Below are 15,024 nucleotides of genomic sequence, written 5' to 3'. Positions count from 1 at the left end.
ATAAACAGCAATTAAAACAGTTATAACAGTTAAAACAATCAATATATATCACAGTTAATCAATAAAAACCAATCTTATGCTCAGCACTCGCAACTCAGAGTCCATAATTTCATTCCACATTTTCCATTCCTATCGGTCGTCGTTGTCCGTTATTTATCTGCCAGATTGTCCAAACGCCTGGTCCCAAATCCATGTCTTTAATTTCCTTCTAAAGGAAAGGAGGGATGACGATAATCTAATTATTTGTTGTGAACCGTTGTGAGTCGCCTTCGGGCTGAGAACAGCGGTATATAAATAAAGTAAAAAAAATTTTTCCTGGGGAGTGAATTCCACAGGTGAGGGGCCACCACCGAGAAGGCCCTGCTCCTCGTCCCCGCCAATCTCACTTGTGATAGAGGCGGGGTCGAGAGGAGGGTCTCCCCGGAAGATCTTAAACTCCGAGGTGGGAGATAGAGGGAGATACGTTCGGACAGATACCCTGGGCCGGAACCGTATAGGGTTTTGTAGGTCAAAACCAGCACTTTGAATTGTGCTCGGAACTGGATCGGCAGCCAGTGGAGCTGACATAGCAGGGGGGTGGTATGCTCCCTGTATGATGCTCCGGTGAGTAATCTAGCTGCCGCCCATTGGACTAATTGAAGTTTCCAAACAGTCTTCTAAGGCAACCCCACGTAGAGCGCGTTGCAGTAATCTATTCGGGACGTAACAAGAGCGTGGACCACCGTGGCCAGATCCGACTTCCCAAGGTACGGGCGCAGCTGGCACACAAGTTTTAATTGTGCAAAAGCTCTCCCGGCCACTGCCGAGACCTGGGATTCCAGGCTCAGCGATGAGTCCAGGATTACTCCCAAGCTGCGAACCTGCGTCTTCAGGGGGAGAAGGAAATTAAATGGGTTGATATGGCCAGTGACAATTGCATTCTTAACAGTGGTCGTTCACCCAGTAGTTGTTCTTGTTTATCCAATACCAGTCTATAAGTGTTAGCTAATTGATACATATGGATCAGAATCCTGTTGGTGTCCTATACATGCAGAAGTGAGAGATTTTCTTTCCCATAAGATGTCAGTTCAAGTTTGTAGAAGCAGAGTTGAACATATGGCAGTGAGGCTTTCAAGCCCTGTACCAAGCAGCATCCAGTTGTGGTTCTGCAAGTTGCTAGAGGTCTGTGGGAATAACCTCTGCTCTCTTCTCCAGCCACAGAACTGTAGCTGGGATGGATGGCCAGGAAATGTGCTCCCAGAGCTTGAAAGAGGCGGGAATGTGTCTGTTTGGATGGGTCACAAAGAGGCAGCAATTATCCCCTTGTGCAACATCCCAAGAAAGACACAGGCCTGTAAAAAAAGAAAAGAGGATCCCAGCCAATGTGTAGGTTTTGCAGTTGTACAGCAGTATTGAAAAAGTGAATCAGCCATCAAGCTGAACATCATTCGGTCCACACAATGGCTTCGCCTGATGGATCCTCCTGCGCATGTAAGACTCAAAATGCCTTTTATCAGCAAACTTACTGACCACTACATAGAATCATAGAATCACAGACTTGGAAGAGTCCCCAAGGGTCATCCAGCTCAACTTCAATCTGCCATGCCGGAACGCACAATCAAAGCACCCCTGACAGGTGGCCATCCAGCCTCTGCTTAAAAAAAAATCTTTTCAACAATTAGCTTTTTAACAAGGAATGATGTCCTACAGGACAGACCTGGAAGGGGCAATGGCAGAACATTTGCCATCTGTTGCTCACACAGAATCACTGACATCATCAATTTGTTGCAGACCATTCTGAAAACTGACATTCTGCTTCCATAAGTTTTGGGTGGCTGTCCTCAACTGATATTGCAAACCCCAGGCGAAGGTACTGCCTATCGGCCACAACTCCCACATTTCAAGCTCTGGGAGCACAATGCTGACATTGACTTACCTCTGCCTTCTGATTTTAATAAGTTTGTGGCTTTGATAAGCCGTATGGTCAAGGCCCTGGACCTCCCAGCTCCCAAAGCCTCTGGCGCAGTGGAGGACCCCATGTTTCCCTCAGATGAGCAGCAAACTCCCTCCACCTCTGCCCTCCCACCATTGCCTTTGTTGTTCATTCGTTCAGTCGTCTCCGACTCTTCGTGACCTCATGGACCATCCCACCCCCAGCTCCCTCAAGGTCAGTCCAGTCACTTCAAGGATGCCATCCATCCATCTTGCCCTTGGTCGGCCCCTCTTCCTTTTGCCTTCCACTTTCCCCAGCATAATTGTCTTCTCTAGGCTTTCCTGTCTCCTCATGATGTGGCCAAAGTACTTCAACTTTGTCTCTAGTATCTTTCCCTCCAGTGAGCAGTCGGGCTTTATTTCCTGGAGGATGGACTGGTTGGATCTTCTTGCAGTCCAAGGCACTCTCAGAACTTTCCTCCAACACCACAGCTCAAAAGCATCAATCTTCCTTCGCTCAGCCTTCCCTAAGGTCCAGCTCTCACATCCGTAGGTGACTACAGGGAATACCATGGCTTGGACTAGGCGGATCTTTGTTGCCAGTCTGATGTCTCTACTCTTCACCATTGCCTTACCTGCTTAAATTAGCCAAAGTGGACGATGTGTCGCCAGCTTCTGTACCGACAATTCCAAAGCGCATTGATACCATGTATAAGATCGATCTAGCAACCGCTGATTGGGTGTTGCGCCCTACTAGGCCTAACAGTGTTGTTGCCGAGGCTGCAAAGGCTAGACATCCCAAAGGGGCCACCCTGTCCCCTTTTGGTCATTTCTGTTGTTCATCCCTGTGTGTTTCTTGGACACACAGCACATCGCATTTCTTATCTTGGCACAGTTCATAGAGCAGTTGTTCTTTGGCAGCTGACATGCCTTCAATATTGATTGCGATTATTGTCATGATTGGTCCTGAAAAGGTCCGTTGATTGTTTTGCTTGCTTGTTTGCATGCTGCAAGTCGCTTCTGGTCGCTTCTGGAGTGAGAGAATCAGCTGTCTATGGAGACGTTGCCCAGTGGACGCCCGAATGTCTTGCAATCCTGCGAGGAGGCTTCTCTCATACATATATCAGTTAAAACAATTAAATCACCTCATAAATACATATAAAAACCATAAAAGCTATAAAAACCATAAAAATCTATTAAAAAAACAATGTCTTCCAGTCCAATTCTTCGTCCATTTACATCGTCTTAGCCGTTCCATGTTTTGTATTACAATTATGTGTTTATCTGGTCACGCAGAAGCTCCAAACGCTTGCTCGAAGAGCCAGGTTTTCACTCTTTTCTGAACAGTCAGGAGGGAGGGGGCTGATCTACTATCCCTGGGAAGGGAGTTCCACAGCCGAGGGGCCACCACTGAGAAGGCCCTGTCTCTCGTCCCTGCCAGACACGCAGGCGGGATTGAGAGCAGGGCCTCCCCAGATGACCTAAGTAGATGATGAAGATTTCCCGATTTTGGAAAGATTCTGGGAGATGGGGGGGGGGGGGGCATTTGAATTTGTAATTTAGGATCAGAAGTTCTATTTTGCGATGATTCGGTCAATTCACACCAATGAGGAAACTGGTGAGGCTCATTTTTCTGTCATATTTGGGGTGGGGGGGGCAGCTGTTGGTGTTTGAGTACACACACACAAAATGCAAAGTAGGTAGGTAGGTAGGGCTGGCACTTCAAGTTTCAAAAACAAGAAAAGTCCTAATACTGTTAGTGGAGTAAAATAAAATAAAAACACTCAAAATGGCCTTTTAACTCACAGCTCCTTCAAAATGCATGCCCACCCACACCTCTTTAGCAGAATTTAGAAAATAATAGTTGGAATAAGAAGACAAGATAAGAATGATGTCGAAAGAAAAAGAATTTATTTATTTTTCAAAAAGCTACTGCTAGCACTCTGAGTCCTAAGTCCCAGGCAGGAGCACTGCACAGGAACAGAAATAAAAGAAGAGATGCAAATGGAGCTACATGTTTTCTTCCCAACACAACACCACGCCATAAAATGGAGGCACTTCATGCAAACTATATATATAGACCAGCTTGGCCAAAAGCCATGTTATCTGTTTTCTTCTTCTGATTGACTATGGCTAGACTAATGACAAAAAAACCTGTGTGTAGCTGCTTTTGTCAGTCATCATTATGCCAGTCACTGCCCCCAGGGTGACGAAGTACTACTATCACAAAAGAGAAGTCCAAATCAACAAATCCTTCTTGAACTTATCTGAAAGATTTGGCAGCTTGTGATTCATTCCAGTAAGTCTTTGGCGGGGTCTTTCCTGGTTCGTATTACAGTGGGTCAGCTGCCAAATCACCAAAATTATCCGAAATCCAAATCCATCTCTGGTATTTTGCCTACCCTTATGTACCTATAGCCAGATGCTCAATCGCCTTCCAGAACCCCTGGGATGTCCTAGAACAGTGATCCTCAAACTTTTTAAACAGAGGGCCAGGTCACACTCTGTCGCGATCCAGACGCCTTTAAAGAGCCAGACACAGGGATAAACTCAAAACAAAGTTTATTAAGGCAACAAAAAGGACTCAGGAACACTTACTTCAGTGTTCCTGGCCACAACTTAAAGTCTCTAGCAATTTGCAGTGCAAAAACTTAACTTGGCAAATAACCCGGATTAAACCGGGATATAATCTGGGATAAACAAAAGTTCGAGCAAAATGCTCCGAAAATACACAGTTCAAAATAGGCAAGCAAACAAAAGGCTGAGAAGCAAAACTGTTGTCCAAAATCAGTCCGAAGTCGATGGAAGTCCAATAGAAGAAGTTATAGTCCAAAAAGCAGCGTCATCGTCCAGGCAATCCGAAGTCAAAGGAAGGGTGGGAAGCCAGCATGAAACAGGTGAGTTTGTAGTTATATAAACTACTGGTGTCTCACCAAACTAGAAATCCCAGAATTCTACAACATTGAGCCATGGTAGTTAAAATGATATCAAATTGCATTACTCCTACAATGTAGATGAAGCCATAATTTCTCATGGTAGAACTACGCACAACACTTGTTCAAAGTATAATCTAATCCATCATTTTGATGTCTTTTTTTTGCAAAAGCAAGGTTGAGACATTTTATTTTGTTTGTATATTGATTTATTTCAGCATATATAAAACCTGAGATACTTGTCCACTGTTGTTAAAACTCTTCAGAATTCCTCAGAAATTATGCCTGAGGATGTTTTGTATCTTCATTCATGTTTACTTCTTCATGGTTTGCAGGACTTTGTCAATTGATATAATACAGAAATAGCATCTGAGCATTAGTGCAGCTGACAATTTAACACCATCATTTTCCTGTTTGCTATATCACTGTTACAGTTTGCACTTTGGAAGCAAGCACACCTGTCAGGAGAAAATATATGCATGAGTAAGATAATAAAGATTGCAACAGTACAATAACTCCATATCTATGATATCATCATGTTATAAGTATATGGTTTTATTACTTGTTAATCAAAGTCCTCCTCAATGGATGCCCCACCCAAAATTGCAAAATTGGAGTATTTTGAGGTGTCAAAAGCCTGGTAAGATTTGGAAATATCATAAGCCCAGTATGCCTTGCCAAAGGATCTTTAAAAAAGAAATAATAAAATTTTGTTTATTATTGGTCTTCTCAAAAACTGTTTATTAAAGGTTACCTGTCTGAGGGTGCTTCCAGACAGCCCTTTAACACGGGAACATATGTGTTTTAAAAATGCGAATGTTCCCAGGTCCCCATCCACACACACCCAGGAAACAACAACAACAACAACTTTATTTTTGTACCCCACCTCCATCTCCCCAAAGGGAGTCATGGTAGCTTACATGGGGACAAGCAGAATCAACATAGTTAAAATATCAACATAGTTAAAATAGACAACATCAAGTATTGGTGAGAAAACTTTGGTGGAGACACCTTTTCACCGCAAAAGGTGAACGTTTCTTCCAAAGGGGTCAATTTCTCTCACTTCCTGTTGTCTCACCACTATTCTTAACTATGTCAGATGTTTGTAACTCAGAGACTGTCAGGTGTGCTCCAAGCTCATTTAGGAAAGAGATGGTGCACAGTTCCCCACCGAGGGCTAGTTTAAAAATGTGGTACTACAGAACTCAATGTGTAGGCAGGCGCAGGGTTAATGCTATGAGATTTTGGGACTTCTGTGGTGCACATACTCACCAGCTAGGAGGAAGAAAGGAATGGAGCCCCATCCCACACCAAGAGACCAGTCATACCATGTCCTGAATATTCTTTGGTACTGCTCAGAGTATACACCTGTAAAGGTAGCCATGGCAATCAGAGCACAAAGGCCTAGGGACAAAAAGAGAGAAAGGAAATTGTGTAGGACCATGCATTTATAAAGAATCTATCCTCCTGTTTCACCAAGATAAATATATCCTGTGATTTTTGATGTACCTCTCAAATATTGGCTCCATATTTCACCTTCCCACCTTTGTGCACTACAGTAGCAAAGAGTGGTCCCAAATTTCTGCCACTTATAATATACAATAAACAACCACTGGGACAAAAGAAATTCTTACTAATCTATGAACTTGGGACATTAGAGTAGGCTTGTTCAGTGTGGGAGAAATCAAAACTTATATTGCTCTAGGACAGTGTTTCTCAACCTGGGGGTCGGGACCCCTGGGGGGTCATGAGGAGATGCCAGAGGGGTCTCCAAAGACCATCAGAAAACACAATATTTTCCATTGTTCATGGGGCTTCTGTGTGGGAAGTTTGACCCAATTCTATCATTGGTGGGGGTCAGAATGATCTTTAATTGTAAGTGAACTATAAATCCCAGCGACAGCAACTCCCAAATGTCAAGTCCCCAAACTCCACCAGTGTTCACATTTGGGCATATTGAGTATTCATGTCAAGTTTGGTCCAGATCCATCATTGTTTGAGTCCACAGTGCTTTCTGGATGTATGTGAACTACAACTACAAACCTCAAGGTCAATGCCCACCAAACCTTCTATAGTTTTGTTTTCTGGCTCTCGGTTTTTCTGTGGAACACTCATGAAATTGGGAGCATGATCCATGTAGTCAAAGTTCTGACTTTTTATTTATATTGCTAGATCTGAGGCAGGTGATTTGAGAATCAAAAAATGTACATAAAGATACCAATCGTTTTATAAACCCTCGCCACCTAAAAGTGTTTTTTTCCCCATATGTTTGGATGATATAACCTTAAATGACACCATGCATCTGAAAAACAGTCTAGAAATACTTTTAAATACATTTTAGTAAATAAATGTGAATTTGTTTAAATATATTACCTGCTATAAAGCTGGCGATAGCAGATACCTTGACCATGGATTTAGGGTGAGAGCAGCAAGACAGGAAACAAAGGCCAAAGAAGGAGACAGCTCCAGCCACTGCTGCCATCAGCATGAAGGCTCTTGTGGCATGGATGTAGTCTATAGGAAGCAGAGATTGTAAGGAAGGTGAGCTAACAATCAAGAGTGGGCATTGTCAACATCTTCTCATTTAGTTTCTCCTTCTCCCCATTTAGTCTGGCAAGGTCACCAGCATCCTGGAACTAGACCTAATGGTAGGGCCAATCTTGCCATCATGGTGATGAAACTTTCATGCAACACCTGTCTCAATGGTGGAGTACAAATAGGAAAAAATATAGTAGAAAGCCGATGGTGGCTGACATCTTCTTAGTGGCACCAGCAAGTGTACTTTATCTCTACCTGGGGATTTTGGGGATCATTGCAGGGGTTGCTATTCTTTTTTTTCCTGTTGCAAGAACTATGACAGCCACATTCAGGTGGTGATGTGGATGGTACAGAAGAGTCACACTTATCCGACATAAATGGGATAGCAGAACGTCGGATAAATTAAAATGTCAGATAATACAGTCTCCTACTGTTAGCCGTCCAATGCAGTGCTAGACACCTAGAATACTAACAATATGGAGTCAAAGGGTTAAGGCAAGGCAATGTTTTTGGGCTAGAGCAGCCCAGCAGGAAGTTCCTGGATGTGGAAGAGGAGCGTGGAAATCACAGAGAGAATGGGGACAGATGCTACCGCTTCCAGTCCTGCCTCTTTTTTCCCCTTTGCTCCCTCCTCTTCCTTCTTGTCTTGCCTTTTTCACTTATTGGGAATGGAGAGAGAGTTGGGGAGTGCTTCTTTAATTGAAGGGAAATGCTGGGGGGAAAGGAGGGCATCGGAGAAGAACATTGGATAAGACAAAATGTCAGAAAAGTGAAGGTCAGATAAGCGAGACTCTACTGCAGGGGTCCTCAAACTAAGGCCCGGGGGCCAGATATGGCTCTCCAAGGTAATTTACCCGGCCCTTGCTCAGGGGCAACCTAAGTCTGAAATGACTTGAAAGCACACAACAACAATCCTATCTCATCAGCCAAAAGCAGGCCCACACTTCCCATTGAAATACTAATGTTTTTATTTGTTAAAATTGTTCTTCATTTTAATTATTGTATTGTTTGTAAGGGCGGGGGGGGGGGGGTTGCACTACAAACAAGATATGTGCAGTATACATAGGAATTAATTTATGTTTTTTTCCCCCTAAATTATAATCCGGCCCTCCAACAGTTTGAGGGACTGAGACCTGACCCTCTGTTTAAAAGGTTTGAGGACCCCTGCTCTACTGTATCTAGTAATGTTCCCATAACCAGTAGACATGGGCAATCCGTGGTTCTAAATTGTTCTAAAGTACTTACAAATCTAGAGGGAGCTGGTGCTTGGCTTCTATAGTATTGGAAAAGTTCTGGTGGTGAAAATTTCAGAATTCTAACAAAACTTTCAAAATTTCATTATTATTTCATTATTGGCAAGTTTTATGACAGACCCAATTAGGAACTGCCATTTACAATGAAATTTTGAAAGTTTTGTTAGAGTTCCATATAATATTGCAGTGGCATGTTGAATCCTGGGGCTGGTGAAAGTAAGAGAGTTCCACATGTCGATTCCTCACACAACATACATCCACATAGGAACTCTGCCTGCAGCTCACAGCATGTGCCAGTAGGATCAGATTGTAAGATGACTCACACTAAATGACAATTGACTTGTGTCTCCATTGATAAATTATCTAATTGGTGTCTGTTTCTCAGTCTAATGTGCAAAAGAGAACATTGTTGTCTTCAAAAAAAGTACATTTTAAACTGCTTGGCCCCATTTTTGGGATCCTAACTTAGTTATTCAAGGAGGGACACTTTGAATTCTCAGTCAGGAAGCTCAGATGCTTCAGAAAACCACAAATTCCTGTTTGTGCTGGATTCTACCATGATGGTTGTGAATACCAGTAAGTAGTAAAGTACCACAGAATCCTCTGCTACATATAGGTAAGTTCTGACTGATGAAGAGCAGGGATTTCCCAGCAGAAAGATCAATGAGGGGAGCCTTGGAAATACAGCAGAGTTGCTGTTACTGTAGTCACAGAATATCTGAGGGTTAGTCCACCAGCTGATCCACAAACAGAATAGATATCACAATTCTTAACCTCCTTTTCTAGGTGAATAAAGAATGGAATGCCTGGGTTTTGAGGGAAGGGAATGTTGCAGTCTAAATTGATACTGAGAGCATGCATTGCTGGTAGTAGTGATAAGATCTTACCTGGTACATCCATCCCAAATATATTACATGGCAAGCCATTGAGACAAACTTTCCACAGTCCCATGTGAAGCTGTCCTTGCACCCAGAATTCTGAGGCTAAGGCAGCAAGGAGCAGTGCAAAACCAATGAAAGAGAAGACCCCAGCACTGATCCTCAGGCAACTCATGGTGGATGATGGCACTTTGGGGGTGAGTCTGAGGAAAGAAAGAGATGTTTAAATTTTGTCATTCTGGGTCACTGGAAGAGATGAGGGAGCAACCTTTTTGTTGCCTTTGAGACACACAAGGATATTTGCAAGGGACCCAGTGAAGTTTTGACTCTGTCTTTTCCTCTCCTCTGCTTTAGTTCCCCCTGTTCATAGGTTTCCCCAATAGTGTAGATACCTTCCTTTGTATTAGTTTTGGGTGGAGCTTAAAACCCAGAGGCCAGCCTTAGTTGGTCTATTCCATTTCCCTGTATAGAGATCTCTTGCTGGACTCCTCCCTCTCTACAGTAGAGCTACTATGACTTAGGCTTGGGGCTGTCTGGTAACCCCAGGCCAAGAAATTCAAACAGGCATCCTTAGTATTTTTATACCATCAGTCCAAAGGCCAACAGAAGCTTATGACCAGTTTATGCTTCACAAGAAAGAAGGTTGAGATGCACCAGAGGCAGAAGAATCCAGAGAGATTACTACAGCCAGCAAAGGCTCCATTTGTAACATATTGTTTTAAGCTACCTTATGATAGTCCTGGGTGGAGTTAACCCTTTATTAATCTTGTTTACAGTAAACTCGTTTTGGATATCTTTTCACCTTGCCTAAGGTGCCTTTGTTTGCCAAAGGTCTTAATCTTAACAGAAGGTATACAGATAGCCCACGAGTAAAGCCAGACATTATAGTTTTTCCCAAAGGCTCGAGGGTGCCATCACAGACCCCAACTCTCTATTTAAAAAAATATGCCTGAAAAACTGCTCAAAACCCTTGAGCTCAATTATTTTAGTACCGTATATACGCAAGTATACGCTGACTTTTTCAGCACGTTCCTTCCTTCCTCTCCATCTCCTCTACCTTTTTATTGCTCTCCTCCTCTTTCTTCCCTCTTTTCCTCCTTGTCCTCCTCCTATTTTTACTCCCTCTTCCTTTTTATTCCTCTCCTTCTCCTCCTTCCTCTATTCCTCCTTCTGTTGCTTCTTTTTCTTCCTTCTTCTCCTCCTCTTCCTTTTTCTTCCTCTCCTCCTCCTCTTTCTTCCTTTTTTCCCCCTTTTTCTTTCCCTCCTTTTCCTCCTTCCTCTTTTCCCCTCCTCCTCTTATTTTTGAAATTTACCAGTAGCTGCTGCATTTCCCACCCTAGGCTTATACTCGAGTCAATAAATTTTCCCAGGGTTTTTTTTTTTGTGGTAAAATTAGGTGCCTTGGCATCAGACCCATAGCCGGGGGGGGGGGGGGGGAGGGGGGGTTGAGGGGCTTCAGCCCCCCCTCCCCCAAATTCTTAGGCTGGTCCACAAGAAGGCCTTACTAGTACATTATTTAAACTGTTATGTTTATTCATATCATGATCTTATCACCATGATCAATATATCCCATATGCATGGGGGTATTGGGATAATGATACAAAAGGTTTTGCTAGGGTAGATCCTGAGTTGTCGTCGTCCCCGAATCAAGCTCAGCTCCCCCCCCCCCCCCCCGGAATCATATATACTGCTTGGCATATATACTCAAGTATATATGGTAATTTCTAACCCCATTATTTGGTATTACCACAGCTCAAAAATGCTCCAATGCAGCTAAAATAGGACTAAAACTGAAAGTGGCATCACATTGCAGCCTGCCGGGAAGAGACAGAGTTCAAAATTTTCCTTATTCCACTTCAGTTGCTCACTCCTGCCACACCACTGCCTATTACTTTTGATAGAAACTGTGCTTCTCATCTAAAGAGTCACTGCCTTCTAGTGGCCAAGAGCAGAGAAAGGACCAGTTGGTGCCAATACAGCTGTCTGAGGTGGCCCATATACTGTGGTCTATTGCATTGCTTCTTAACCTGTGGGTCCCAATCCCAAATGAGGTGTCCAGTTTGCAGTAGAGTGGGGCTTCTTAAACTTTTTCCACTGGCAACCTCTTTCTGCCTGAATTTTTAAATAATAATAGTAATAATAATAATAATAATAATAATAATAATCTTTATTTTTAGACTGGGGGACTCAGGCAGTTTACACATACAGAGGCAAACATTCAATGCCTGACATATACCAAAACATTGCAGCAATAGAACATAATACAAAATAATGTGGTGCAGTGGGTTAAACCCTTGTGCTGGCAGGACTGAAGACTGACAGGTCACAGGTTCGAATCCGGGGAGAGGCAGATGAGCTCCCTCTATCAGCTCCAGCTCCTTGTGCAGGGACATGAGAGAAGCCTCTCACAAAAACATCAATTCATCTGGGTGTTCCCTGGGCAATGTCCTTGCAGACAGCCAATTCTCTCACACTAGAAGCGACTTGCAGTTTCTCAAGTCGCTCCTGACCCGACAAAAAAAAGCATTATATTAATCAAATAACATTAAATATCAAAATAAAAACATAGAACAGCTAATCAGTAAACAAATACATTTAAAAGCATTGTTATCAATAAGACATCTGACATAGTCATAATAAGAATAATATATCTCTCCCCCACTTTCCCCCCATTTTTCTTTTTCCCTTTTTCCCTTTTTTAAGAGAAGGATGTATAAAAAGAGGGTGCAGGTAAAAGCAAGGTTACATTGAAAGGAAGTGTGCATAAATATGAGCACCCATGGAAATTAAGTGTAATCAAGGTCTTCCAAAAAAAACCAGACCAACTGGGACCTGGCCAAACACTATTTTAATAATTATAATAGCAATAATAAACCTTGACAAAATCACAATCTGTCAACTGCAAAAGGCCACCTTACTTGGTTCTGCATGCATCCTTCAAAAATACATCACACAGTCCTAGATGCTTGGGAAGTGTTGGACTTGAGATTTTGTGATACGAAATCCAGCATATAGATCTCATTTGCTGTGACATACTGTACTTTTGTGTCAATAAAATAATAATGTTATTTCTCATCCTCCTCTCCTTGTGGTTCAAGGCGGATTACAATATAACTCAAATACATAATCATTATAATAAAACACACATTGTAAAACATATTTCTACAACATACATATATTAAAATACACAGACCAAAGATTACAATACAGTTAGTAGGCATGATTTGTGATCCATAAAAATTGTGATTTATAGTGATTTAAAAAACTAATAATGTTTATATAAAATTGTAATAATAATTTATAAAACTGTAATAATGTAATAATGGGGCCCCCTGGTGGAGCAATAGGTTAAATTGCTGAGCTGCTGAACTTGCTGACCAAAAGGTTGGCAGTTTGAATCCAGGTACTACACAATATCCCAGAGTACTTGTAAGGTATCAGCACAAACACAAAACAATCTATGTGTAATGTCAAAATGTATTATCAAAAATGCATATAGTATTCCATTTACCAAAATCCCCAGTACGTAGCTCAATTCAGTGGTACACAGCAAAATCAAAAGGAGCGGCCGCTCTCAAACGTAACAGATCTCGGTCTGGATAAGGATTTCACTGTATATAGGCTTCAGGGATACATTCAATAAGAAAAGTCATATAAACAAAGTAAGCATTGAGTCATGAGGCTATATGTAAACTGAAGACAATAATGAAGATGGAGCGCCACTCTCAAAACAATCTTCATGGAAAAAACCCAAATCAAGTCTAGTGAAAATGGAGCACTGCTTCTCAAAATAAGTCTTCAAAGGAAAAGTCCAAATGGCATTCAACAGGGGTGCCCGGGTATTTTTGTACCCTGTTTCGGGGAAAGCAATCCCCTTCCTCAGGAGTTGATAAAATCAGCAACTCTAGACTCTTTATATCATGCCAGATAGCTTATACAAAAAGTGACTCTGCCTGAAGTAAATTCATTGAATCCAGGAGCAGGATGAGCTCCCTTTGTTAGCCCCAACTTCTGCCAACCTAGCAATTCGAAAACATACAATGACAACATGGAGTCTGTTCACCTTTGTATCTGGAAACAATTGACTGATGTTTCCGTGCACCAGCATTTCTCAATCTGGGGGACCCCTGGGGATGGGGTTGTGAGGGGTTGTCTGAACGGTCACCAAAGACCATCAGAAAACACTAAATTCTGTTGGCCTTGGGGTTCTGTGTGGGACGTTTGGCCCAATTCTCTCATTGGTGGGTTTCAAAATGCTCTTTGATTGTAGATAAACTATAAACCCCAGCAACTGCAACTCCCAAATGTCAAGTCTCTTTCCCCCAAACTCCACTAGTGTTCACATTTGGGCATGTTGAGTATCCGTGTCAGGGTTAGTCCAGATCTATCATTGTTTGATTCTACAGTGCTCTCTGGATGTAGGTGAACTATAACTCCAAAACTCATGGTCAATGTCCACCAAACCCTTCCAGTATTTTCTGTTGGTCATGGGAGTTTTGTGTGCCAAGTTTGGTTCAATTCCATTGTCGGTGGCGTTCAGAATACTCTTTGATTTTAGGTTAACTATAAATCCCAGCAACTACAACTCCCAAATGACATAATCAATCCCCTCCCCCCCCCCAACCCCACCAGTATTCCAATTTGGGAGTACTGGGTATTTGTGCCAAATTAGGTCCAGTGAATGAAAATGCATCCTGCGTATCAGATATTTACATTACAATTCATAACAGTAGCAAAATTGCAGTTACGAAGTAGCAATGAAAATAATTGTATGGTTGGAGGTCACCACAACATGAGAAACTGTATTAAGGGGTCGCGACATTAGGAAGGTTGAGAACCACTGCTGTAGATAGGTAGATAAGCTTCTGGCTACTGCAGAGGTTTTCTACTAGCCAGTGCTGGCAATACTCAGCTAGTTGGATTTTGGGTCCAACTCAGCAGCTTCTTTTCTCCCTAACTGCTCTTTTCATCCCCTGCAGGGATATGTCCTCACCTGTCTTGGGGTCACCTTGTCCTTTCTTCAGATGCAAGTAGCCCTCTGGAAAGTGTCACTGGCATATTCTGGCTTCACGACCCAGAAGACTTTACTTTAAAGGGACGGGCAGGATTGACCCATCCTGTCACGTGCTAGCACTTTTACGGGTGACACATATTTGTGCTGTGCTTTATGACCCATTAACTTCCCTTTACATTTCCTTTCTCAACTGCTGACGTCACTCAAAATATATTCTGTCTGTTTGCTTTTTTGAATCTAGTCATTTGCAGAGGAAGAATATAATTTTTCTTTCATTTTAAAGAGGATGAGGTAAAGTCAAAGAGAGAGAATCAACGTGGTGTCAGAGAAAATTGCGGTGTAGAGGTTTGAGTGTGGGACTGGGATTCCAATAGTCCAATCCCCTCTATGGCCATAGAAAACCACTGAGTGACTCTTGGATCAACATGATGGCAAATAACAACATAGAATCAAATGACAACTACCAATTACATGGCTATATTGGAATCTGAGAAAAT

The 15,024-nt window shown here is 42.4% G+C and overlaps 1 protein-coding gene across 1 annotated transcript; it reads right to left on the bottom strand.

Annotated features, from left to right (window-relative positions):
- Positions 1 to 4,456: 4,456 nt before the first annotated feature.
- Positions 4,457 to 9,546, bottom strand: LOC137095720 (protein NKG7-like). Its single transcript, XM_067462527.1, has 4 exons — positions 9,523 to 9,546; positions 7,218 to 7,358; positions 6,117 to 6,248; positions 4,457 to 5,302 (listed from the first exon to the last, which is right to left on the bottom strand). Exons 1-4 carry the CDS (start codon positions 9,533 to 9,535, stop codon positions 5,262 to 5,264), a joined length of 327 nt encoding a protein of 108 aa, XP_067318628.1. The 5' UTR covers positions 9,536 to 9,546; the 3' UTR covers positions 4,457 to 5,261.
- Between the last annotated feature and the right edge of the window lie 5,478 nt (positions 9,547 to 15,024).

The sequence above is a fragment of the Anolis sagrei genome, chromosome Y (genome assembly GCF_037176765.1).
Source record: "Anolis sagrei isolate rAnoSag1 chromosome Y, rAnoSag1.mat, whole genome shotgun sequence".
In the NCBI taxonomy this organism is placed as follows: Eukaryota; Metazoa; Chordata; class Lepidosauria; order Squamata; family Dactyloidae; genus Anolis; species Anolis sagrei.
The sequence above is the reverse complement of the archived record's forward strand: the minus strand, read 5'-3'. Positions and strand labels throughout refer to the sequence as shown.